Here is a 27,920-nt window from a genome sequence, read left to right as displayed (position 1 = left end):
AGTTGGAGAGTGAACGCGCGCGCTGTTGTTATTTGCTAAAAATCTTGACGCAGCTGCACCACCTGCCGACAACGACAGCAGCAGCAGCGGTGGCAGCGACGCCGGCGCAGCAGCAGCTGTCGTCGGGTAAGTGACTTAACAACCATCAGACCATCACGTCATGCAAAACCTGGAGCAGGTATGTAGACTTGTTATCGATAATAATAATTATTAGGAAGGACGGAGAGGGTGAGAGTGAGGAACACAGGAAACAATCACAATTTTCAGCAGCAGCACAGCAGCTGCTGCCCAAGTCACCCCAAAGTGATCAGACACGTCATGCAACATTTTGCGCAGGTAAACATACTTGTCTTAGATAAGATAATACATACAATGTTACTTTGACTATGATAAATTCAACCAACAACAGAATGCATACATAAATATATAAATCTTTTTTAGCTTAACTATTAGTTTAAGACAACAGAATGTTTGCTAAGTGACCTAAGGAGGTAGAGAGTGAACGGAAGAGTACCAAAAGGGAGCAGGGAGTTTATAGCAGCAACAGCGACGCCGGCGCACCAGCTGTCAGTTAAGTGACGCATACACGATCAGACACGCCTATCGTGCGCCATCGTCTACATGATTAGGTTATCGATACGCTTTAAATCACAATATATGACGTTTTTTAATCAAATTCAAGTGCAACTTACATTTACAAGGACTTGTTTTTTTCCGCAGCGTTTGCATGGTTGCTAATATTAACGGGTTGTTTACATTCGCGTAACGTCTAATGGCTGCGGTTTGCTGTCTGCGCTAAAGGCAGCTCGAAACAGGGGAAGGTTATTGTATTTCCGTGTCTTCCTTTTCAGCTCTTTTTAAACCGGTCACAGCGCAATTATGTAGTAGACGGGGTGGGTCCTTCAAGTCTACAACATGCGCTGACTTTTGACATTTGACCGAGTGAACGTTGCACTCCTTATATGCACTTGTCTCTATGTTTCGTTTCTATTACTTCTACTCCTTTTTGTTATTGTCGCCGTGGATATCTTTGTTGTTGCTGTTGTGGTCGATAATCCCCGCCGGCATAACGCAGACAACAAAAATACACACGTTAAGATTATCGATTTTTCAATCGGCACATTTCTTGTGTCGTTCTTATTCTTAAAAATACTTTGAGACGCCTTTAAATATGCAGCAATATTTGTAATGTTGAATAATCAATAATGTAAACAAGTTTTACACTTGAACCACTTAGATTTTATATGTGTGGCCAATGATGCAATTCGACTTTAACTACATTTTTTGCTAGACAATTGAGACTAATTTTCCGCAAGGACTTAATAGAAAATAATTCTGTTGGTTTCAATGAACATTTTCTTTATCGTATTTAAAAAGCCACTGTTTCACTTGGATTTAAGCAACCATTCCACTATTTTAATAGCGTTTTATTTTCGAATTTTATGATTCATTTAATATCCTTCGCTCTCGGACAAAAAAAAATCTCGATAGTAAACTCCAAGGATACAAAAAGTGGGGTGCTTTTTGTGAAGAGCACCCTGTGCCAACCGGCACTTTTCTTATCGATTGACAGTATTCATTTCCAACACTGAGTGATTATCATTACAGCGCATTAACAGTCAGCACTCACTCTCTCGATAAATGTAACGCTACCATCTGAGCATAACATATTGCTAGCCGCACAGCGTTTACAGCATGTTATTTCTCATAATTGTTGTTGTTTCGGTGAAGTACAGACGTGTTTATGCGGGTGCGCAGCGTGTAAATTGGTTGTTTGGAACAGAAAGTCAACTAATTGATAAACATAAAAGTTGTGACCAGAAATTGTCTTACAAGGTATTCGGCTTTGCATCATTCTCTGTTTCATAGCTCAGCTCAGTTGTACACGCACCTGTCATTGTGCCCTGCCGAATTGGAATCGTGCGCGCGTCGCTTAGCTGCAGACGGTGTTGAATATTTAAAAGTTTACCCGCTTGCAATTATTGAAAAAGTGTTAAAAAGTGTTCGCGAGTGTGTGTGTTTGCGCGCATTCGTGTGTGTGTTTGTGTGTACGAGAGTTTGTGACAAAGCAAACCAGTTAGTTGCCATCCAGTTGTAACAGATTTTTTGTTTTCAATCTCAGTAGCTATGCTGAATTAAATGTTAATCCTGGACACATAACCACATATACTCCATAAATACATTCTTATACTTGGCTAATAGCTTTTAAGCTGTGTGCTCCTGTTTGATCGCTATGCGAAATTAATTTCGACTTTGTTCAAAGTGTTGCAAAATTCTAAAAATCGGTGTGTGTGTTGTGTGTTCCCCAATTGTCCCCCCTTTTGCAAAAGGCTTACTGACACGGCGAGAAAATGAATAAAACCTGTGCGCGCTGCCAAAAGGTGGTTTATCCCATCGAAGAGCTGAAGTGTCTGGACAAGGTGAGTCACAACTTAATAATAATTTTAGCTAAAGGCGTGTAAGAATATCGGAATTTAGTTGTTTTTAGCTATTGTTGTGTGTATTGGCATTTTTTTCTTTCAATTTCAATTTTTGCTCCTTTGTTTTATGCCGCTGCTTCGCACTTGTTGTCTGTGCGCGTTAGAGCGAGACGGCTATCTAGTCACATGGCCCGCTGGTCTCATTGATCATGCGTACCGTTTGCTCTTATGTCCATGTCCGTGCTTGTTTGTTGTTTCTGTTTTATTATCCTACGCAATTCGTGGCCTGTTGTGGGCGCAGCAGCAGCAGCCGCAGCAGCACCACAACGCAGCGCCGTTTTAATAATTACCAACAACAAATGTGTGCGAATAATAAAAAGGAAAAAAAAGCTGTTCAGCTAGTTTGCTGCGACTGCGTAGCGCTTCTTGGAATTTAGTTTAAGCAATATAACGGCACGCAAATTTCATTCCATTATGTGTCTATGTGCGTGCATGTGTGTGTGTGTGTACGATTGCGCGGGTGGTTGTTTGTGCTTGCAACAAATTTTTCAATTTTCGCCAACTCAGGAAATTGAAAATTGCTTTTAATTTGCGTCGCCGCTGTTTCCGCTACAATTCTCTCTTCACTTCCCGCCTATCTACCTACCTCTCTTCTTTGGCAATTGTCTGCGCCAATTTGCGTATATTTTGCGTATGAGCGCAGCGACGACGACGACGAGTGCGACGCCGCCGTCAACGAACCGTTGCAAAGTTGCAGCGCAGCTTTTATCTTAGCTTTCTGTGTTGGTTCTTCAAAAGAAATACTCAAAAATAAATAAGCAACAATCCGTTGACTGACCTTGAGCGCATATTTCGTTTCCAGTTTCGCATTCTCTTTCGCACACAGACACACACACACACGCAATCACAAGCTTTGCGGTCATTGAATTGCTTTCTTCTTGTGCTTATTGGTTTATGCTTAATGCTAGTTTATTTTTATTGACCGGCTGTGCGTCTGTCTCTCTGTCTGAGCTGAGCTGAGCAGCACTAATTGTTTTGCCCTTTCGTTTCTCTTCTACCTATTTTTGCCCATCCAGTTTTAAGCGAGCTTTAGCTCAAAATAGGTTTAGTACTTAAGGAAATGAGTGAATATACATACATATGTATATATAAACTCATGTTTATATTTACAACATTTGTATGCGCTGATAAGACATTGCCTAGAGACACGATTGTTTCAATTGTCATTTCATCATTAGTCAAATTCCATTCGATAGCCTTGCTTTAATCAGCTCCAACTATCAGCAGTTGCGACGTGTGTTCCACATCGTCTGCGGCTGCTGCTGTTGCTGCTGCTCTTAAGCGTTTGTCTAATTATAGTCAAGATGTGCTACATGCTCTCTTTCTATTGCTGTCACTTTCTAACGCACACACTCTTCCAGTCTCAATGTGCGTCTAATTTTAGCCGTGAAGTAATGAAAACTATTTAAAGACAGTTATAAAATATGCATGAGGCCTAATGGAAATGTTGAAACGTGTAAATAACTCGGGAGAGATTTCGAAACTTGACGAAACTCGACAAGAAAAACAATAACAACAAAAACATGAACGAACAGCATACATACACATATTTATTTATTTGTGTATCCAGAGAAATGTTGAATGTTCCTTTTGGTTCGTTGCATTTTAGCTTGCTTACATCTCATTGTTTAACTTGTCTCATATGACGTGTTTCTATATCTCTGTTATGTGTCTCTCTTTGTGTCTGTGTTAGGGCATGCACAGCAATGATTACTGTATTCAGATTATTTGCAATTGTATTTCATAACATTTGTAAGATAATAAACAAATTGACTCATACTCGCAGCGCAGCTTGTTATTTAATAAACAATAGGATTGTTTTATTGTTTTGCCTTTTTTACTGAAAATCAAATTACGAGTCTTATGACGCGTATCTATTGAATGTGAAATGCACAATGTTAATCTCTATTATTTGCTGAGTATTTGATTTAAAAATATACGATTGTCTAGTTAATTATAGTAAGGTGTTTGTATGAACTCCAAGTAATAAATTCGTATTGAAATGGAAATGAAATGAAATTGAATAGAATGAATTGTATTCAATTTGCAAATCTCTTTAAAATCAGGTTAAAAATTTTGAATTTGGTAATTAGAAAATAGAGGAGAAATACTAAAAAAGTAATGGAAATTGAATTGAATAAAAATAGACTTGCATAAAAATAAGAAGTGCTGACGGTCTTTTCATTGAATAAAAATATAACAAATAATTGAATTAAACTAGCAAATTAACCATAACTTTATTAAAAATTAATCTATTAATTAGGATCTGTGGAAGTTAGCGAATGATTACTAGACTATGTACATATTCATATCTGTAGTGTATCTCCTTCTAGAAATCATTATTTATTTATCTTCTTTTCTACTTCTCTGCGTTCTGTTTTTGCTTAGAAAATGCAGCGACATCTGCATCCTTCTTCTCTCTTATTGACGCTCTCCGTCTCTCTCTCTCTCTCTATCTCTCTCTCTCTACCTCTCCCCCTCTCCCACATCTACATTTTCTGACTGAAAAGTTTTGCGCCATTTCGTTTGCGGTTGCCGCTCAATGCACGTGACATATCCTGATATAGAAATCGATACGCGTGACAGTCAATAAACGGGCATTTTATACCAATTATCTACACACACACACATTCTCAAACACACACTGAAAAGTTTTGCCTTGTAAATGAAATGAAGAAATGCTTTTTAAATGCCGTTAAAAGTTAAGCAGCGCTGCTCGCGTTCGCTGCCGGCGCTTTGTTAATCGATTTTTGATACCAAACTTCACTCAACTTGTCGCCGTTCGCAGTTGCAGTTGCAGTCGACGTCAACGTCGACGTTAAAGTCGTTGTCGTTGTCTCTGTCGCTGTCGCTGTCTGCAGCGCTGCTTCTGCTGCTGTTGCCAATTTCATTTATCTGACTTTTTTATTTGGCAAACACACGAAATGTGTGAGTTTTAGTTTTGCCTGCTTGTTATACTCGTTGCCCATTAAAAAATTGCAAAAAAAAAGAGGGAATTTCGCATGAAATTTGAATAATGTATGAGAATAGAGTAAACCATAAAATATGCTTATAAATAGTTGATGCAGAAGAGATCATACAGCTATGATTGTCTACATATTAGTTGACAGTATAGAATTAATTTAGAATTGATAAAAATCGATTTTTAGTAAAAGTGTCAGGAAAAACTACCATTTGAAGCCACTGTGATGCAACATAAGCAAACAATATCATTGAGTTGCATATGCCACAAGCTGAACTTCACTTACAGGGTATCTCATAGTCGAGTCCTAATTGTTAGTACTGCTGTTTTGCTTGGCTGCGGCGGCCGCCACGACAGACGATTATTTTATGCTCGCAACGAAAGTAAATGACCTCTTTGTTGTCAGCCAACCCAGGCTGGGGCAGGCAGGCCGGTAGGAAGAGCAGGCTTAACATTTTGGCCAATTCGTGCAGCGTGGCACGAGTCGACAGTTAGTGTTTGGGCCAGGCCGGCAGCCAGCAGGCGGCAGCAGCAACGAAGCGCAGCGCAGCGTCAAATCCAAAACGTCCTCCATTTGCAGCTACTCCGTTTGGCACTTAGGTAGCTCCAACTGTATCCAGTTGGGGCTCTGCCCCGCCTGTGGCACACTTTTCGGGCTGTCGCTTTGCTGAATATTTTAATTTTTGGCATTTGCGCCATGACAAATGACTACAGCGACAAACTTGGACGGAGCCGACTAGCTGCCAAAAAGGAGAAGAAGAAGATCATGATGAAAAGTATCTTTAGCTCGAAATCTTATCTGAAATTATTTTGCTGTTTGATGTTGCCATCACGTGCGACACTTGAACAACGTTTCCGCTTTCCAATTGCCAACAAGAAGTTGAAGAGCTTTGTAAAGCTAGTGATGAAAGCGGAGACACGCGTGACACGGAATAATTGTAATAGAGAATGTAGTGAGTGAATAAAAATGGAATGGAGATAAATGAGACAGAAAATGCATATTTAAAAGAGATAGAATCAAATCTAGTTTTCAATTACTATAAATATTAAGAGATATACATACATAGATCGACACACACGAGCTCCTCTCTAGAAAAACTCTGGCAACACCGAATAACAACGACAACCGCATTGACAATGACAATTGGTTTTATTTATTTTTTTCCACTCTTGACTGGAGCTCTTCAACTCTGAAAGCGAAGTTCACTTTTGCATGACAAACCATTTCTGAGTGCAGCCCGTTTGGCCCCTAACTGCACCGCTCTCCCTTCTGCACTCTCCTGCCCTCTTTCCCTACTCTCTCTTTCTCTTTCTCTCTCTCTCTCTGTTACTCCGCCTGAAGCACTCGTGAGAGAAGGGCGCTGCAATTTTATAAACAATTCAGGCATGAAAATAAAAGTGGTCAAGTAGCAGCAGCAGCAGCAGCGACATCGTCGACTTTGACTTATCGTTGCTTTGCATCTCCTTATCTTCATTTCCTTTCTCACACACACAAACACACACACACATTGTAATTTCACTTTGTGCTTTGTTATTTCGCTGTGAGAACTTTTTGTGGTATTATGCAATTTGTTGTGCCAGCTTTTACCTTATCTCTGTTTGTTGTCTCTGCTCCTTCCACTCTTCCTCTGCTCACTCACTTTCGCTGTGCAGCGCGCAAATCAAAGCCTAAAGCTCAGCTCTTGGCTTATTTGTTATGCTCCAATTTTTCTTGTAATTAGCCTCGTGGTTGGTCGGTCAGAAGTTTTGCAACCTATTTTGGCGATTGCCAATTTTGACAAAGAAAAAAAAGAAGAAGAAGCAAAACCACGGATTTCGGTTGCCAAATGAGAAAAAAAGGTAGCAGTTGACTAATTAAAGTTGGCCAGAAAAGAACTTAAGAAACTAATCAGAGACGTTTATTGACTTAAAAGAGATTTATTTGAATATAAATAAAGGGTGATTTAAATGTGTTTAATATTAGAGATTTATACAGTAAAACTACAAGTAATCAAATATCAGAATAGCCATACATAAATACATACATCACATTAGAGTATATGGCCAGAAGAGTATTTCAATTGCTGTTTTCTTTATTTTTTGAGATTTTTTTTCTTACTTCGATTTGCTTTGTGGCCCAATTTTTGCATTGAAAATAAAAATGGAAGAAAAACACTAGACTAAAAACGAATTTCTTGTTCGACTCTGAGAGTGGCAGAAGCTAAAGCCGATGTGGAAGGCGAAGTCGAAGTTGAAATTGCTGTTGGGCAAGCTTTTGGGGCTTGGACTTTTATTTATTCTCTGCGAAGGCATTCAACGGTTGGGACTTTGGGGGCTTTCCCTCAATTAAATGTGGCCCATTGTTATTTTTCAGCACAAACAATTTTGACTAATGACCAAAACTGATGAGTGGAGTCTGTGACTGAGTGAGCTTGGCTCATATTATATTTTGGCTACCTGTCCGCTATTTTGTCCCACTGTCTTGGCTAAGTGTATTTCCGGCCATTGATATGTGGGTCAGTACACTCGGCTCACATTGGCGCTTGCCGCTGCTCCCGTTGAATGCATTGGCTTTGTCTTGCTGTCTTTGTCTTACAGTTACGCAGATTCTTCTCTAGCCGGAGCCCCTTCCTCTTCGTCTTCTTCTTCTTCTGCTCGTTGTTGTTCTTCTTGGCTGCCACATTCGCTGCGCTGTCTCTTGTTTCCTGTCATTTCTTCTGCTCCGCTGTTCTGCTCTCTTGTCGTCTTTTAATTGTTTTCTCCCCGCCGCTCGCATTGCTTTTGTTGTTGTAGAATTTATGTTAATGCGCATTTGCTTGTAATTTGTTATGCCACGCCCATTGGCAAGACAATTGTCGTCAGCACCGTCGCATTCATTGCATTTGCTTGACCTCCCTACCCCCTACCCCTACCATTAACATTTCTTTGTTTAAATTCAATTGATCTTTATTAACTCGTCGCGCGGGGTGGCAATCTTCGTTGCGGCTCATGTAAAGTGGCAACCCTGGCGACCCCTCGTTCGTTGCGGCTCTTTTATTTTATTTCTTTTTATTTTTTATTTTTTGAAGCATTTGCATTGTCCAATTGATTCCCGCATGCCACAGCAACAGCAGCAGCAACGCAGCAGCAACGCAGCAGCAGCAGCAACAGCAGCCGCTGCATCGCATCTATGTTTGGGCTCACGCTTCGTATTGTCCATGCATTGGTGTGAGTGCTATTTATAGCCATACATATATCTATATATACACTTAATGCATCTGTATATACTTACATATGCATGCTTAGCAATAACAATTTCCAGCTCTTTGGCTCTTCAGTTCAAGTGGTTGCTTGACTCTCGTCGCTGCTGTCCATCACTTGAGGGTTTTCTCGCCTCCTTCTCCCACTCCATTGTCCCTCTCCCTATCTCGGCTGCGCTCGCTCGCTCCACTGTCAATCATGAAATTCAGCTTTAGATCTCTCTGCTTGTGCTTTTCGCTGTTTGCTTTGCTCTACTCTTTTTTTGTTCACCCGCCTTTGCCCTGTGATTTGTCACTTCATCAGCAAAAATTAATCGTCTCGAATTCGGGTTTTCTCTTATATTTTTTATTTTTTTTTGTATCTCACAAGCTGTGCAAATCTCGTACATTATTCAAACTAAAAGTGGTCGTGCCCCTCACCCGTTCCACACACTTCACATTCCAGACTCCAGTCTCCAGCCAGCACAGCTGCTCCACATTAGTTTCAGCCACATTGTGCACCAAATCCAAAAAGTTTCCTCATTGTGTCTCTTTGCCTTATGCATCGCTTTGTCTTTCCCAGCCGCCTTCGTGCGCTCTCTCCTCAAATATTAACGAAACGTCATATGTAACTTGTCGCTGCTGCTGCTGCTGCCGCTGCCGCTGCCGCCCTTAGAAGCTTTAAGCTAATTTGCAAGCTCTTAAGATGCTGGCCTGCCCATCCCACATGGCGCCTCCTCAGGGGCCACACCTATTCCATTAGCAGCCTGTGGCCTCAAGCTAATTCAATTTACGTTGCAACTCGCAAGACGGCTGCACTAATTATACATATATAAAACACAATAAGAGCCTATTCACACGCCCACAGACACACGGCTAATGGGGGGCGGGTGGGTGCAAAACTGATTGCGTGCATATTTGCAATCGGACTTTGGCATATATTTGCATATATGCATGTAGAGCAGAGAGTTACAAAACGCGAATTCAAATAAAACTCCGCAAGTGACAAGCTTCGCTCTCCATATGCATGTGTGTGTGCGTGTATGTGTGTGAGCTTTCGAGTTGTAATAAATTAAACAAACAAATGGAAAAAACGTTAGCTCAAACCAAGGGGTGCGTGGATAGCGGTGCATACTATTGACTTTGCTAATTGACTGAGTTCAGACTGAGCCGCAGAGTGAAAGAGAGAGAAAGATAGAGAGAGCGAGCGAGCGAGTGCGAGAGCGACAGATTTGTAGCGTAAACTTGACAAGCGAAACAGTGGAAAGAAGAGACACCACACACACATATGTACACACACAGGCAAGCGTTTGCATGCGTCGTTTCAATTTGCAAATTTAGAATGGAAGAGAAAGAGGCGTGGAATACTGGAAAACTGTAAACTGATCGCAGGCATTCGAAGCATGCTATCGAGCTATGAAACTATCGATAACAAAGCTCTAGCAATAGAATAACTAAATTCTTTAAGAATTGAACTTAAATTTCAATGGAAGAGAACTAGAAACTGCTTTTATTCTATTACGTAACAGCTTAAGACTTTAATGCAACAATCCCTACCCATTCAAGTGGATATAAATCTTTACAAATTCTTAAAGTGCACATTTTAAAATTCACTTGTGCCACCAATTCGACATGAAGCGCTGCCCAATTGGCAGTTGTCAAAAGTTTTGCACAATGCACTTCAGCAGAACGCAAACAAAAACAAACAGACCAAAAATGCACATTGTGGATGTCAACAACAAATTCTATGGCCATTCAATGTGGGCCAATGGTCTGTTGGACCAGAAACTAAAAAGAACTGAATTGAACAACAGCGGGAGACCGAACAGTAGGAAGTTGTTTTCATTGTCTAGCACTCCAATCTTGAGCATAGAGAGAAACGTTTGACCATTTACATACAACAACAACAACAACAACAACATCATCGACACCAATTCCAGCATAAGCTGAATGATGATGATGATGATGCTGTTGATGCTGAGGCTGACTAGTTGTTCGGGAAGAAAAGGGGGATAGGGGGCTGGCTAGCTAACCCGTCTTTAAATGCTGTTATGTATCTTTTAACTGGCGATACCGTTATGAGTGCTATTTATCTGAGTAAAAGCAAAAGAAAAGAGAGAAAAAAAACTGAGGCGGAAAACAAAACACACACTTCTCCCATAGCGCAGATACTCCACGATGATTTACTATTTGACCCGACCCGTTCCCGATGCGTATTTCAGCATGCAAAGCCACAAAAAGCTAGAAAAGTTAATGAAACACTCGGATAGCTAGCTAGTCACTACTGGATAGAAAAAAAAAAAACAAAACTGAATTGTTTTTGCAACGTTCCACATTGAATACACTATCGAAAAAATAAAATGCTGAAAATAGTATTAGTAGTAAGTAATGCTATATCATTTGTGATATTTGCTTGATATTTCTAATTGACGATATAGTAGGAACAGATTATGGCTCCTCTAGGAGATATTTGATCTTAGATATTTCTTAAAATATACTTGAATGCAAGTCCGTCCTTTTTTATAGTCCCACTACACGTTTCATGAAGCACACAGCTAAGATACTCCGTAGATGAAGGGCATAATTAAGAAAGAGCTCCAGCATTCGACTCCCAGGTCTGCGGGCTGCTAGTTCCAGGGTCGCTCTGGTGCAGCCAGCAGTTGGCTTGGCTCACACACTGTTGGCTCTGTCGCCTTCAGCGCTTGTGGCATTGCTTCCGAGTGAGTCACTCGGCTTGCGTTGATGTAATGCTTTTTTATTGTTGACGCAAAAAAGAAATATCATAATAATAAAAAAAACAAGATACAGAGAACGCCAGGCGAAGGCAGCTGCTCCATCAGCGCCTCAGTTGGTGGCCGCTTTTTGCACAGCGCGAGGAGCGAAAGGGAGAGAGAGAGAGGGAGTTGCGATGAGCGGGGGTAAATTAATAAACAAATTATGCGGCATGTATCTATGTAGTTGTATCGCAAACACACACACAACAAGCGTCGTATCTATTGGATGCGAACGTGAAAATATGCCACGAAATTGAATTCGTAATCGCAGACGATCCCAATCGAATTGCTGTTCGAGATCAGTCAACAACAGCAGATACAATGCGTATCTGTCAGATACAAATGCAAATTCTAACGAAATGTGTGTGAGGTCTGCAGCTGAGAGGAAATGTTTGCTAAAGTATTGCAAATGGATTTGTAAACGAATTGAAATATGATCAACAAATAAGGAGTGGGAAAAGGAAAAGAAATATTTCGTGGAAGAAACTGAATCAAGTTTATTTTGTTTGATATAGATGTTAGCAAACAGAAAAATGTTAGATAGAAAATAAATGCAAATGATATATCGAAAGGTTTGATATCCCTGATTAAGTTAATCTTAATAGTCCTAATGGAATATTCAAGTCCGACGATCTCGTAATTATATTGGAGTGTCAGATAAATAAATCGAATGACATTTTTGAAGGTTGTTTATTGCTTTAAAGAGGAGGCATACACGATATTTAGAAATAGTCTCATATATAGTTGGGTATGTAAACTGCTGGAATATTCCAATGTGTAGAGATGTCGTCGGTACATTGGAATGCCATTTCAATATATCATTTTTCTGATAAACTATCTCTCATTCTTTTATCATTATGCAAATATGTGAATATTCGCATATTTGAGATTGTTTCTGCTGTAGCTCGGGCGGGCTACTGTTTGCCACACTTTTTCGAGAGTTTTGAGTATCTAATTTCCAGAGACAGTGAGCGACGATTACGTCATTCCACTGGCTGTCAGAGACAACATTTTGAGTGTGCAGATACAAAATAACAGATACAATCTACTCACACATACACTTTATACACTCACACATGCACATACTCGTGCTTTGTGAAACGTGTAATAATTGCAAAATTCAACCGAGAGCAAGTTCCAGTTACTCTGAACAAAGCGAATCAAGTCAGTTATAATAGTAGTCACAATTTAAGTTGACTCGGTTGGGCAACGACAAGTAAAACCTATGCCCCGCCTTTTCTCTTCCTCTCCCTCTCTCTCTCTCTCTTTGTCTGAGTGTAAACAAAATGATATTAATTAGCCATTAGCTGTAAATAAACAGGGAAATAAAAAAACTCAATTAAATGAAATTGAAAACAAAAACGAAACGAACCGAAAGCGGCACAGAGCTCCAAACAAATTAGGAACTTGTCGATGACTGTGAGCGATACGAAAGATCAGGCAAATAGATATAGTTATATACTACTACATACACATAAACAGGGTGTTGACAAAGAGGCCGAGAAAAACTGCTGGCATGGGAACTGATGGAAAAACCAAAATGCAATTGAAAGAAAAAGTGAGAATTGCATAAGAAAACACTCGAATGAATGAGGGCAGGAGGCATGGGATAAGGTATTTAGAAAGGGGGGGACGACAGAGACAGGCATTGTGTACACATTTAATTATAACATTACCAAGTTGGTGAAGTTCCCACTTGATCAACTGATCAACAGTCCAGTCACGTCAGTGGGGCAACAATTAAAAACTATTTGCGGCCCGATAATGACAATTATGTCATGAATGGCAATGAGTGCGAGCGGGCAGGCAATATATGGCTCTCTTTTCCACATATAAATGTAGATATATATATGTGCATATATAACTGAGCCGTAACGACTCAGTGATCCAGCCCAGCCATATAAGGCCGCTCGGAAAGGCGACAATTGCGTGTAACGGCATTCAGTTTGTAATCGCGTAATACAGCTTGAAAAAGGTGTTTGTTGTTGGCTGTTTGCTGTTGTTTTTGTCGGCGTCGTGTTCAGGTATCTTATGACAATGACTCAGATGATTCTTATAGCCATATATGGCATATTCCATTTGGTCATAACAGCGACGGCTGCGAAACGCCTTGACCCCAATGAATGTGACGACGGCGTACCACTACCCGAAATGCAAATTCCAATTGCGGCAATTAAAATGTCAACGAATTTTGAATACGCTGCAAGAAAAGTAGATTGGTTTTTTTTTTAATGGTAGCTGAACTATCATGAATGCAAATTAGTCATAGGAATTTGACTCGGACTGAAATGAATATAGAATGTAATATGAGATGTACATGAAATGAATATAAACATTTGTAGAACTCTATCTGAAGTTCAAGAAAGACAGACTCATCAGCTGAGCAAATATATATAAAGCTTTTTATACATGTACTAAACCTCAAATAATAATAATTAAAGAGATAAATTAAATTAAAGTAGAAGAGTATAGCCTCGCGTGGCCACACATGTATAGCGTTTTCTATATGTGATATCATCTTTTCAGCATATTAAAGAAAATTTAATAGTTTATAGAAAGTATTTACCGTTGAGAGCCCATACTATAGATGAAACATATAGGCAGTCTTTTATTATCTTACATATTATCTTATATTATCATATCTATAATACATTTTGATATATCTTAATGACATTGAAGTATTCAACATTTTAAAAGCAGAGCTAATAGCTTCATATGCTTCGCAGCATGATGACAAGATTTTTAAGAGCTACTGTAGACAAGCATCTGCAACAACAACGACAACCACAACAACAATAACATCAACAACTGGAACTGCAAACAGTTGTAAATGAAACAGAGCGTGCACAATATATGCCTAAACCTGAGCGCTTTTTGGAGAGGTGGGTGCAGACAGTGAGCTTTGGGCATGAGGGGCGTGGCTGGCGGGGCTGGTGGGTGGCAGTTGGAGGAGTCGTGTTAAATTGACCGAAACGCGACGCAACAAACTTGAACTTAATTTGGTGCGCTTAGGAAGGCAAAACCCGCACGTTAAGGCAGTTGCCAAAAAACTTGGAATTTCTGTGTTGAGAACTTGTGAGTTTTCGGTTGCAGTGCAAATACATGTGTGTGTGTGTGTGCATGTATGTGTGTGGGTATGTGTGCGTGTGTTAGACTGAGTCAATAGCAGCGGAAGCTGTGGAAGTCGTTTAATTCTGCCTCTGTTGCTTTCACTTCCGCTTCATCAGCTAGCTAGCTGGCTAGCTGTCTGCTCCCGTATCATCACGCCTACCCTGATTATCAGCCACTGCACTGCAGCAGCATCATCATCATAAGTATCATCATTATGAACAGCATGAGCAGCAGGTTGAGCAAACTGACAGCTGTAAGTGGGTTTCGCTTACAGCACAGACGAAAACACGTGGGTAGCACAAGTATGCTCCACTTCCAACTTGAACGCAGCTCTGCCTACTCCTCCTCCTCTTCCTCCTCCTCCTCCAGCTGCATCTCTAGTTAATAAAAGTTGTGTTTTCACTTCAGCATTTGATATATGTTTCCTTTTTGGAATCTTCATGTAGCATTCACTCCATCCAGACAGTTGATAGGCAACTCAGATGCCATATGCCATATGCCATATGCCAACTGCCTGCATTTCGATTTCGTACGTGTGAATTGTGCTATATTAGAAAGTGTTTTGGCGGCCTGTCTAGAGTTGTTTTCAAAAGAAAAGAAGTCAAGAACGGGCGTTGAGATTGAAGTAAAGCAGTGAAAGGGATATATTAAACATGTGTAAGCAGAGATTGAGCAGATCAGATATTTTAGTTATATAGTTCACTTTTATTTCTTGGATTTTAGAACTAATTTCACTTAAGATAAATTTGTATCCACGCTTTGAGCAAGTCGCATCATTTGACACTTTATGTTGCCCTATAAATAGATTTTAGTTGTTGCTTCGTGCTTAGACGCCATTGTTTTTCTACTATTTGTTGCTGTTGTTGTTGTTGTTGTTGTTGTTTGTGGTGTTGCAGTCATTTGTCATTTGGTTTGGTCGCTTTGACTCTGGTAATCCAATCCGTTCGTGTTCGCAGCTAACCATGCCAAACCCCAAGCGCCCAGCTCGAAGCTGAAGACCAAAGCACCCAAAACCAAAGCCCCAATTCCCGTTCAGTTGGTTTACTTTATGGGTCTCTCTCTCCCTCACCCTATTCCTCCCTCTTTCGCTGTCTGGACTGTGGCTCATGCCAATTGTTAGTTTTTTATTGTCGCGCTGCGGAGACGTTTAAAATGTTGAAAGCGTGCAAATTCGAATGCAAATTCAACACCTCAACAACAACAACAACAACAAGGGAAACAGCATGAAACACTTAAGGTTTTTTATTTTTGGAAATTGAGCCTCAAATTGAAAACCAAGACGAGAAGCGAGCGGCAAATGAAAAGTGGGTTAAAGCGAGCATAGAAAATAAATGCAGTCTGCTACACAAAGCGATTACCTCACACACTCACACGAACACACACACACACACACACCTTAACAGCCACAACTGCATTTTATTGTGAAAGTGAAATTGAATTTTTGTGACGGTCATCAAAACCTCATCAAAAGTCAGAGGGGAACAGATGAGTTATGAGAAATGCTCTTTCATTCTCTCTCTCTCTCTCTCTCTTTAGATATCGCACATTCTCTCTCTCTCTTAATCTCTCTGTGTCATGTTCAATGACTTTCCTACTGGTTACATATGCGCCACACGCAGCTTACAAAAAGTAGACAAAACTAAGCACGAGTAGGAATATTTTAATCGGCAGTGCACGACTTGAAGCTACCCTAACCTAACAAATAAAACAAAAAACATGAGCATGATCACATCTATTAGAGTATTAATATTAACAAAATTAGCAATGCTCAGCTAAAAAGGGTCATCTGAATTCATTTTAGTTTAATATATAAATTGCATATATATACTCTGTCATACGCTCATACCCAGCACTCAGATCTTGAGTCTTACCCTTTTGAGTTCCGCTGAAAACTTTCGAGTCGTCAAGTTAAATCCGTTGATTTATGAAAACTTTTCTTGGACCCTTGTGGCTTACGGCTTTACGTATGGCCATACCGATTCCCATTGCAATGGAGTTCCACTGGAACTGTGGAATGTGGTTGCCTTTAGCCCCCAGTGGGTTGGTTGCCATTGAGATTGTCTGTTTGCGTGTGTGTGTGTGTGTGCTTTTGGCCAAACGGGTTTCCCATTGCCAACTCTTTGACTCTTTGGTGATGAAATCGCAATCACTTCATCACTTTACGTCTGGTTTGCGTCTATGCTATTTATGGTTGCTGTCTATGCTGTCCATGTCTATGTGTGAGTGTGTGTGTGTTAGTGTAACCAATTAACGCATTTTTCTCGCATATTTCGCGCTTTATGCCGCTCGCTAATCCGCAGACAAGTTAATCGTTTGTTGACCCCCAACTCAAGTCTCCAAGCTGGCTAACAGGCTGAGCGCGACTGCAAGGCGGCAGGAATAAAACTTCTCACAAATTTGCATAACGCGTCGTCTGCTTGCATTGAGTTGCCTCCCTTTGAAGCGCAGCCACCAATGACAATTGTGCTCCCCTTCCCCCCCACACACCTATCTCAATCTCAGCTTTTCTCTGCCGGCAATGACAATTATCCCCTCTGGCCTCTCTCTTTCTGCCTCTGGCTGGCTGAGCTGCCTGTCTGCTGCGCATCTCTTGTGCAGTGCACACAAATTAGAAGGCTAAGAATAAGTTGCTGCAGCTACAGCTTATCAATAAAAGTGAGAGATATGACGACTGGAGCCAGTTTCTCTGAAGTTGCTTCATGAAGTGGACTCTGTAGTCTATTTATAGAACTGTCTAATAAGAAAAACTAATAAATTCAGTTGATACTCGTAACAATAAACTACGGAAACTCCTCAAATGCACTGCAATGTATTATAGAGTAACTCACATACAATCAACTTGAATTTTTTTTTGTAACATTTTAAATGCGAACAAGTTTTTAAAGAAGTTTTGGCTCAACCACTTATAAGTGCTTATCTACCAATTTGGCTAGCTGGCTGGCCGCTCTTAGCCACAGCCACTCCCTCTTTCTACGCCCACCAGCTACCGCAAACCGAAAGACCTAAAGACCGAAGACCAATTAGAGACTAACCAGAGAATGCTCGCAAAGCCAAAAAATCTTTTCAAGTTTTAGTTTTTATGCTCATCTTGGGTTTTAGTTTTAGTTTTTGGTTGCATTGCGCCAATTTAACAAGGCGCAAAGAACAATAATAACTGAGAGCAGCGGGCAATGAAACGAAAGCTAAGCAGAAATGCTAGACTACGAGGATACCCTGCCAACTTTAGAATGACAGCCAAGTGCATAAACAGAGGCATGAAAAGTATTTTGTAAATATAGTTTTTGATTACAAGCTCACCTGTTGCTATATACAAATATTTATTTATTTAACTAGCGTACGTTGTAATTTAATTTATAAATATAGTTCTTATTTTCTACTTCTGAATTGCTTGGAAATTCTACATCTACCTCTAAACCAATATACCCGCTTAATACACACATATTGTATATGCCTAGAGTATAAGTACAACAATTTCTTTTTTTCCCCATCCGACGACTGGCGAACAAATTTGCTAACAATTTTCCTCTAATTCTTGTTCTTTCCTTTGCTCTATTCCGTTTCAGACATGGCACAAAACGTGTTTCAAATGCACAGAATGCGGAATGACGCTCAATATGAAAACCTACAAGGGCTACAACAAAATGCCATACTGTGAAGCGTAAGTATGAAAACCGAATGTAAATACCCTACACTAGAAACTGCTTAAGAGGGAGGATTTGGGGTATCGCTAGGGGGGACGGCCTGGGCATGCCAACCTTGACGTACAATCTTCATTAGCGTCGTTTATCTTATCTGCGAGCTGTCCGAACCGAGATAAGTAGCACACCGCGGCAATAGCAGCCACTTTTATAGAAAATCTCGAGCAACAGCTGTCCAGGTAACAGCGACGGCGACGTCGGCGTCTGCGTCGGCGGCTGGCACTTGTCACGTGCTGTTGCCGCACGAATTGCTGAATTGCAGCTGTTAAAAAGGTGCGGAAATGCGGCGACACCTTAGTGAAAGAAACACACACACCTATATAAACACAAACACATTCGCACTGTTGCAATTGCCCCTGCAGCATTGCAGCAACTTTAACCCCGTTAGGAACGCGATTTGTATACCCTGTACGCATTGCAAATGGGTATATCAGGGCAAGAGATTAAACTGTAGAAAGTTATATAGCAGGCAAAGGGAGATATGATTTACAGCATACAGAAAAGAAATGGAATTATTCATGTTATTTGACGTCAGTTAAAGAAGAAGTGATCTAGCTTCCCCTTCAGAACATATCTATATATTATATGTGATATATGTGAGAGTCTAGTGTCTATATAAGTTCTTAATCCTTATTATTTGGATACCTTCTACAATTTTCGAATAGGGGAACCTACTTCCCAAAACCCAAATTATGTCTACTTTCGCTTGAAATCACTTGGAAGAGTATATAGAAATAGTAGAAATTGTTCGCCTACTTCACATGTGCAATCTCAAATTGAACGGGTATATCGTAGTCGGACACACCCAGCTAGACCGCTCCTACTTGTTATCGTTGTATTCACTCTACGAGCGTGTTGCACAAGGGGCAGGCACTGTGCCACTGCCACTGCCACGCCCCAATGTTATTGTTCTAGCCAACGTGTTGTGTTGTTGGTCTCTATGCTCTCGCTGCTGTCATTGTTGTTGCTGTTGTTGTTGTCATATATTGTGACCATTGTGCCTAGTGGTTATCCAGAGTTTGCCACTGCAGTGCGTGGCGTCCGTTCCCGTTTATTGGCCTTGAGCCAAGCGGGCTGCAAACTGCAACAGCAATGGGCCACGGGCCACGTTCCCTAATGCAGATTTATTGTGGATGCCACCGCTGCGGGAATAAAAATTCCATGCGGATTGAGTTATGCGTCCGTTAGCTTTTGCTCTGACGCAGTGGCCAGCACGCAGTACCCACCCGGCACCCAATACGGCTCATTGCTAACTCCAATCCTGGATGATGTCATGTTGGCCCCAATGGGGCGTGGCTTGTCTTCCGTTTCAGCACTTTCACTGCAGTGAACGCCTTTGAGCCATTTGCACCTTACGTGCTGCCACGTTCCGGCGGAATCTACAATTTCTGTGGCTGCCACGGCTGGTGGCTTTCTGATTCTCTCCTGTTTGGGATTTTATAATTGCTTGAGAAGTTTTTCCAGCAGTTTTCTTTCTCTGACTTTGCAAAGTTTCACAGCCACTTTAGGGTCAGCAGAAAAGCCAAAGTTTTCCTGCCCTCAATGGAATAACGATTGTAATAAATTATGAACTACGAAACTACTAAAGAGATTTAAAGCGCCGGAGACATGCAATTATACTTGCCACATGTGGAGCGCCACATGGAATTGGGATTTTAATTGGATAAACGAAGTTCGAGGGCTAGAATTTAAGCACTGGAAAAAATCAAAGAAACTTATTTATAAATATAAATTGAAATAATAATGATAGTAAAGTTAAATAAAGAATAATTAATAAACATTACAAAAAGATAATTAATAATAAATAATGAACGCTTAAAAGAGATTTTAGATATATGAAATAAAAAAATTAATTATATTCAATATATATTTATTTTATTTTCTTTATTTATTAAATATGTATATAAAATTTATTTAAGTGTACCATCAATTATTTGGAGTTAAATATAATAATTCATGAGCAACAGCGGGTAAATTCAGTTCGGTTTGTGAACACATTGAATTGTTTTTCTTAAGGCAGTTGAAAGTAGTTCGAAAAGCTAATTGGAAGTCCTGACAATAGTTTCTGAAATGTCCAAAGTCCAAAAAGTTCACATTGTTCGCATTTCTAGGCATAGAAATTTCTTCACATTTGCTGCTGCAACTCCTCGGCTCCCTTAACTTTCTCTCTCTATTATGGATGTAACCCAATTGTGTCTTATAGAAAAGCAAACCTGCACATGAGCCACAGTCACAGGCAAAGGACACACAACCCAACACACACACAGACACACACACATACACATACCGAAGCAACGAAACTTATTGAAGTCATGTATCCATTACATTACCAGGTTCTTCCATTTAGTTGGAATTGAACTAGAAAACGAGTTGTGTTTACTAGGTTTCTGTTGGCCCCTTTTACATTTATTATATATACACAAATATATGCCTACATGCCTATATATATATATACGTATTATTCCTTTACAAATTCTGAATTTCTGTGGCTTTTCACATTCATTTTTTATGTGAACACAAATTGAGAGAGAACTGACTGAAAGCATCTGCAATACACAACGAGCGCATCTTTCGCATTCCGTATTATATTCACATTTGCACATTTATTTATTAACATAAAAAATCAGTGAACCATGGCCATGCCCTCGGCTACCAAAAATTCCAATTCCAATTTCTACAATGTGTGCTCCACATAGCTCAACTCAGGCTTTTTATTTCATTTGATTTTGTTTGTGTATTCGAAAGTTCTTCTCATTTTGTGTGTCAATTCTTTTCGCTTTATTTTCGTTCACTTTCATTTGTAAGCCAAATGTGAATTTCTAGATATTTTATATATATGTATATACATAACTGTGCCCCATTAGCTGCTTTTTTTTTTGATTACTTAAGCCGCCTACAATAGAAAGCCAAAACCTTTTCAATTACCCAAAAAAAACTGTAAAGCTGTTGGCCTGTTGGCTTTGCCTCTTTTTATGCTAAACAACACATGAACAATAGAGGAGAATACACACAACACAAATGAGAGCTGGGTGTGTTACCTACAGCACAAATACCCTACCCCTATACCCCTCTCTCTTGTTTATGTAGCTGTCTTTGTTTCTTCTCATATGATATTTAAATCTCGACCTAGAGTTTACCATATTCCGGATTCCCTCAGTCGCTCTATCTCTCTCTTTCACTCTTCTCATATGGCATTTAAATTCTTGACATACGCAACCCGTTGCCCACCCAAAATCCGATAATGCATTTCAAGCCCCACATAACGCAGCTACCCCACAAATTCAGTTTGGCTCTTTTGAATCTTTGCAGCTCCATAATTGACTCGTTGCTCCCTCTCGCTCTCGCCTGTTATACACCCTCGCACTCGATTATCGTGCTTCGGCTGATTATGTGCCAAACTGTGCGTTTAATCGCATTTCAATTCATTTTTACGCTCTGACCTGGCAATTATCGCAGTTTCCCCCATTGTTAAATGAGCTTCTCCGGAAATTTGCATATCCCAAAAGTTTCTCTTGCTCCATTTGCATTTAAAGCGATTCGAAATTGATGCATATACATGGATATACGAATTTCGAGCATCGTCTAATGATTGCAATCGGATCTCTCCTCTCGGCAACGTCAATTTTAATTAACAGTTAATTAAACAAATCAGCGCATAATGCACAGTTTGTGTAATTCCCGATGATTCCCTTACTCTTTGCTCTTTTCCTAGCCGCTTCCTGCTTAATTTCCTCGTGTTCTTTGTTGAGGCTTCGCCTGGTGTCCTGTTTGCCCGGCCCATTGATCAAAATGTTGACCAACAAAAGGCTTGTCACAGCAGAAATTCCACAACAATCCACAAATCACATGCAAAAAAATGTGGACATCCAATGAATGTCCAGCTCCTCCCTTCCTTTGCACATCCCATTTGTTGGTCAGTTTGTCGTGGACTACATTTTGCTCCATGTTCCCTGCTGCCTGCTGCTATCGAGGCTCCCACATCAACTGCAATTTACGTTTAACTTATGAACAGTACACAAAATGACATGCAACGTCTGACATATGACAGCTTGAGCGACTAACAGATGCGCTGCAATCAAAGCATTAAATCTAATGGGTATTGTAGATAAGTTCAGCTCGAAATATTGTAGGGTAAAGGAATAATATGAAGTAGAGTATTTTATTCTGAATGGGATATTTATTAAAAAATTTTAACAAGTTACACTACAAATTTAAATCTAATTAAAAATGATTTCCCATTGAAAATGGGTTCAGAGTATAATAAAGCAGTATGGTATCTGTTAACAGATATCTAGCTAACATAATGTTCACATTTTCCACAATTCAAAACACTTACAAATTGCCTGATTCAATTGCCTTAACATGGCTATGCTAATAACAGTGCTATAACTAGCATAAACATGTTAATAGCAGCGGACAGCAATTGAATAGCCTTTGGCATGTTTAGGCTTAACTGATTTATTTATTATATTTAGTTATTTGATATATTTGCTGATGCAATGGAATGACTTTACAGACTTTATACATACATCTAAAATGTCACTTGGTCTATAAATATATTATGTCTACATATACAAAATGCTGTTTACAGGATATTAAAATGCGATGACAACAAAAATGTTTACACTATATGAAGCGCGCGCTGCAGCAGTTGCTGCTGCTGTGTGTGTGTGTGTTGTGTTTGTATATATATATTGTTTACAGATAAATTAAAATTCTTTGATAGTAAAAAGTAAAGCAGCAACAACAACAACAATAGTGGCATGTCACGCACAGCCGCTGCTCTGGTTGCTGTTGTTGTTGCTGGCGTGCGTGTTGCTGCCGTTGCTGCAGTTGCTGCTGCTACTGCTGCTGTTGATCTATTGGGAACGTGCCGAGACATCCGCTGTTACGTTGCTCTGGCCAATGCAGCCGCTGGCGCTTAAGCATTGTTATGTCATCATCAGCCAGCTAACAGCAACAACAACAACAACAATACAATGTGTGCCAGCAACAACAACAACATAAGCTTTTGTTACAGCATTAAAGCAAAGCCTGCAACAACAGCAACACCAACAGCCAACAACTTGCGCCGCAGACCTACATGCATGAGCGACCGGTCATTGGTCATTAAACGGCCTTGCGCCACTGCACCACTGCACCACCCACAAATTGGAATTGAGGGTTGCATAACTAGCAGCAGCAGCAGCAGCACCACCATATGGAATTAGCAGCTGCTATGGAATTTGCACAGATACAAATACAATTAATAAACTAAATAATTGTAAGGCAAAGCCGCTCTTTAAATCGTTGCGCCCCTCCCAGTCCCCCCTTTGCATTCCAATGTCGTCTACAACAACTGGCGACAGCTGTGCTCGATATACGCACGATAAATCCATAAATATTCTATAAGCCAATTTAGTTGCGCGCAATTACAATTACACTATGAATGGGGCATGGGGCATGGGGCATGGGGCGAGGGAAGTGCCCAAGGGGGTGGGCAAATTGAAGCAAGGGGAAGGGTTAGGGAATGGGTTTATCAACCTTTGGCTAGCTGTTGTTGCAGACATTGCTGTTGCTGTTGCTGTGGTTATCAGTCGCTGCAATCAATCGATCGATTAGCCAACTGATAGGTTAAAAGACTCCACAGCATAAACAAACACACACACACACACACACACATACACATACTCTCCCTATATATTGTTGTCCATGTGTGTGTGTGTACTTTATGGTTACATATTGCGCTTGTGTACCAAGTTGTTTGTTTATTTGGCTTTGGTTTTCTCTTCTTTCCATATTTTTTCGCCATAATTTAATTGATGTATTAGTCCATGGGGAGCATTAATCATATCAATAGATTGCATATTCCTGGAATTGTTGTTCAATATATGGGCTTATAAATATAATATGTACATTTCTCTATCTTTCTTCTGTTTTGATTACTGGTAAATAATTATCTTCATTCATTATCATTCACTTTCTTATTTTGATTCCCCTAACTTGAAGTCCATCTTTGAATTGCTTAATAAACAGTGCCTCTCTAAGCAATTCTCAAGAATTCAAGTTGAGCCACATATAAATTAGCTGAGAGTTTCTCAGATAATCAAGCCACAAACCCACAAAGATTTTCCAATCTTATGCTAATGCCTTCGCACCTTCCCCAATATGCCAAAAAGCACTCGAAGCGAAAAGTAATTGCTGTAGAAATTAAGTCTGAGCCACAAAACTTTTCTTCGGCTGTGGTGGCAAATTGCATTTAGCTGCGCTTTAATAATTCACTAGCAGCAACGTGCATTAACCGTTAGCTGCCCCAAGTGCTGGGGTGGGCAGTCAGTCATAATAATAAAAAAAATATAAAGACCGAAATGAAACGAAACGAAATGCCACAAATGTGGTTTTAATTGATAAAACAACAGGCCGTGGAGGAGGTGGGTGGGTGAAGGGGCAAGGGAGAGGTTGGGAGCTAGGGGTCAGAGGTGGGTGCTTCACACGAAACTAAAGACGAGCGAACGAAAAACCATACGTTCAAGTGGGGCTAAATGATATGCGCCTGATGCCCAGCGGCAGCCAGGGTGGGCGGAGCAACAACAACAACAGCAGGAGCAGCAACAGCAGCAGCAGCAACATCAGCAGATGTTTGTTGCTGTTTCCGCAATGCAGCAGTAGAAAATTTTGTAGCCAACTGTCCAAATCGAAATTGACCGGCGGCAAGTTGAACTTTATGCCGACATTTTTGCTAGATTTTCTGTTATACAAGTTGTGAGAATTAATCTCTCTCTGTCTCTCTCTTTGACTATTTGCAGGCACATACCCAAGGCCAAGGCAACGGCGATTGCGGATACGCCCGAGCTGAAGCGCATCGCGGAAAATACGAAAATCCAATCGAACGTTAAATACCATGCAGACTTCGAGAAGGCCAAAGGCAAATTTACACAGGTCAGTTATGCGAGTCGACTATATATATATGTATATATATATATACATATATATGTGTGTGTGTGTGTGTGCATTTCCATCATGATAATTAACATTGAACTTCTTGAACGCTCGACAGGTGGCAGACGACCCGGAAACGCTGCGCATCAAACAAAACACGAAGCACATATCGAATGTGGCATATCACGGCGATCTGGAGAAGAAGGCAGCTATGGAGAAGCAGCGCGGCTCCGCCGAGGTCTCTGACAGCAGCAGTGAGTAACCAATTTTCCTATCTCTCTGTCTGTTTGCCCATTTCCTGCTATCTCTATCTCTCTCTCTGTCTGTCTCAATATATCACTATCTCACCTGTAAGTGCTGGCAATTGTTGGCTAAAATGCGTTTAGAGTGAAGTTAATTTGGCTTTTGAATTTGTTTGCGCGATTACCAGCAATTGTCGTCAATTCATATGCATTAAATGTGACTAAACAGATTAAATTATCATTTATAATGCTCATTAGAGCGCATTATGCGCGCACAGTGGTGTGAAGTCTGCTATGTTTGCTATGAAATGTGGTTAGAGCTCGGTTCACAAACACACTCGCATGCACACACAATTACCAACACTGTTTGCCAACACTGTTCTGTACATATAACATTTTGATTCATTTCATTTCATTTACTAACCAAAATTAACCCTGCACCACGGTGCAGCAGCACAGGCCACAGCTATCTATCTGTCTCGCACATTGTAATTAATTTATTGATTATAATTCCTTTTGTTATTTTTTTCTTTATTTGTTTTTATCGTTTTCGCTTATCATTTGTTGCTCATTCATCAACTCCAACAACAACAACAACAACATTGAACGCGCTCATAAATTGTGTGTGCTTTCTGAACTACCGTTAACCTAACGTTACACAACACTCTTAAAAAAAACACCAACACACACACATGCATAAAAAATCTAACTCTGGGGGAATGAACTAAAAACTTAATTGGTGCAGACGAATCGGAATATTTCTCTGAGCAATTGGCAGCTGAACAATTCTCGCAATATGCACCCACAGCCTCGCCCATACCGCCAGCAACACTGCATCAACAGCAGCAGCAGCAGCAGCAGCAGCACCAACAATACCAGCAACAACAACACCAACACTATGTACAACAACAACAAACGCTGCCACCACCACCAATACAACACCAGCAATACAATACGGCGGCCATAACGCCCACATATCAACACCAACACCAGCAGCTGCCACAGCAGCAGCATCAGCTGCTGCAGCAACAAAATCACAGGCAGCAGCAGCAGCAGCAGCAGCAACAGCCGCAGCACGATCCATACGCACACTATCAACAGCCACAGGCGCTGCGCCAGCAACAGTTGCTGCAGCAGCAGCAGCAACAACAGCAACAGCAGCAACATGCCATTAAACAATCCTCACATCTGTATCCCACAGCAATATCGCAGTCACAGCAGTCGCAGCAGCAGCAACAGCAACAACAGCCGCAGGCGGTCAATAGCTACAATCAGCTGCGCTCGGCCATTTTGCACAACTCACATCATCCCAGTGGAAATGCGGCGGACCAGTTCGATCACAGCCAGAACTCGGCAACGGCGCTGCATCAGCAACAGTTGCAACAGCAATTGCAGCAGCAGCACTCACAGCAGCAACTGCAACAGCCAGCTATCCAGCAGCAACATTCGCACAGCAGTCTGCTGAACAACAATGCCAGCAACGGCAGCATTCACAGCAACAACAACAACAACAACAATGGCGGCCTGGCACATCCGCATCCGGCCAGTTTGAGCTACACACAGCAGCAGCAGCAGCAACCGCAGCAGGTGCGCTCCCAGTCGAGCGTGCACAGCAACAACTCCAAGCATCAGCTGCAGATGCAGCAACAGCAACATCAGAGCAACACCAATGTGCAGCAGCTGTATGTGGCATCCAACTATAGTGCGGTAACGCCTTCCGAGAACGCTTTGGGCGCCAAGCTGCAGGCCAGCAATGGCCATTTGAACGCACAGCAGAGCAGCAACAACATTGGCAAAATTGCCGACTATGATCCGCTGACGGACGGACCACGGCCGATGCCAGCCACCGGACGCTCTAGCACCACTCTGGTGTACAGCTCCGATCAGCGCGGCGCCGCAGCCGTGGGTAAGTAGATCAGACTGCTGTCGAGGGGGTCAGTGGCAGGCTAGCTGGTAGTTCGGTAGCGCTCAGCTTAGCTTAGCTCGATGTGCATCACCGTCATCTTGTCCTTGTCCTTGTCCCCCAATGTAAATTGATAGATGTGCTAATTCACAGTCTAACAAATTCGTTGATCCCAACAGGTAATAGCGTTTATCCCAAACGCATTGGCTCCATCTCGGACATAGATCCCGCCAATGGCATTTACGGCTCACTGACCAGCGAGCAGGCGCAGGCCCAGAAACAGCAGCAATATTATCAGCAGGTGCAAATGATGCAGCAGCAGGAGCAGCAGCAACAGCAGGCGCGTCAACAGGCAGCCCAGCTGCAGGACAAACAGTCGCGCCAAGGCAACTTGGTGAGTAATGCAATTCAATTATTTGAGATTGGAGCTAATCGAAGACTTCTTCATTTATTAGCGCGTCTATCGAGCCATTTATGACTATGAGGCACAGGATGTGGACGAGGTTAGTTTTCGCGAGGGCGATGTTATATTCGAGGTGGAATCAATTGACTCCGGCTGGATGACCGGACGTGTGGAGCGCACCGGCAAGACCGGCATGCTGCCCGCCAACTATGTGGAGCAGGCGGTTATATAA

At 41.1% G+C, this 27,920-nt stretch overlaps 1 protein-coding gene across 5 annotated transcripts; it reads left to right on the top strand.

Annotated features, from left to right (window-relative positions):
• Positions 1-1,704: 1,704 nt before the first annotated feature.
• Positions 1,705-27,920, top strand: Lasp (LIM and SH3 domain protein Lasp). 5 transcript variants are annotated; one of them, XM_089467180.1, is made up of 8 exons: positions 1,705-1,836; positions 2,123-2,420; positions 18,088-18,182; positions 25,008-25,140; positions 25,259-25,394; positions 26,128-27,288; positions 27,465-27,679; positions 27,741-27,920. In XM_089467180.1, the coding sequence occupies exons 2-8, from the start codon at positions 2,352-2,354 to the stop codon at positions 27,918-27,920; spliced, it is 1,989 nt and encodes a 662-aa protein (XP_089323306.1). In that variant the 5' UTR covers positions 1,705-1,836; positions 2,123-2,351. The 5 variants fall into 5 exon arrangements, with proteins under 5 accessions (XP_089323306.1, XP_017861617.1, XP_017861616.1 ...); XM_018006128.2 differs by having other exon boundaries at positions 1,705-2,420; positions 26,191-27,288; XM_018006127.2 differs by having other exon boundaries at positions 1,705-2,420.

This window comes from Drosophila arizonae, chromosome 4 (assembly GCF_054131065.1).
Source record: "Drosophila arizonae isolate 15081-1271.41 chromosome 4, UAZ_ARI_1.0, whole genome shotgun sequence".
NCBI classification, from domain to species: Eukaryota; Metazoa; Arthropoda; class Insecta; order Diptera; family Drosophilidae; genus Drosophila; species Drosophila arizonae.
Note: the sequence above shows the minus strand (reverse complement) of the source record. Positions and strands in the feature narration are given on the sequence as shown.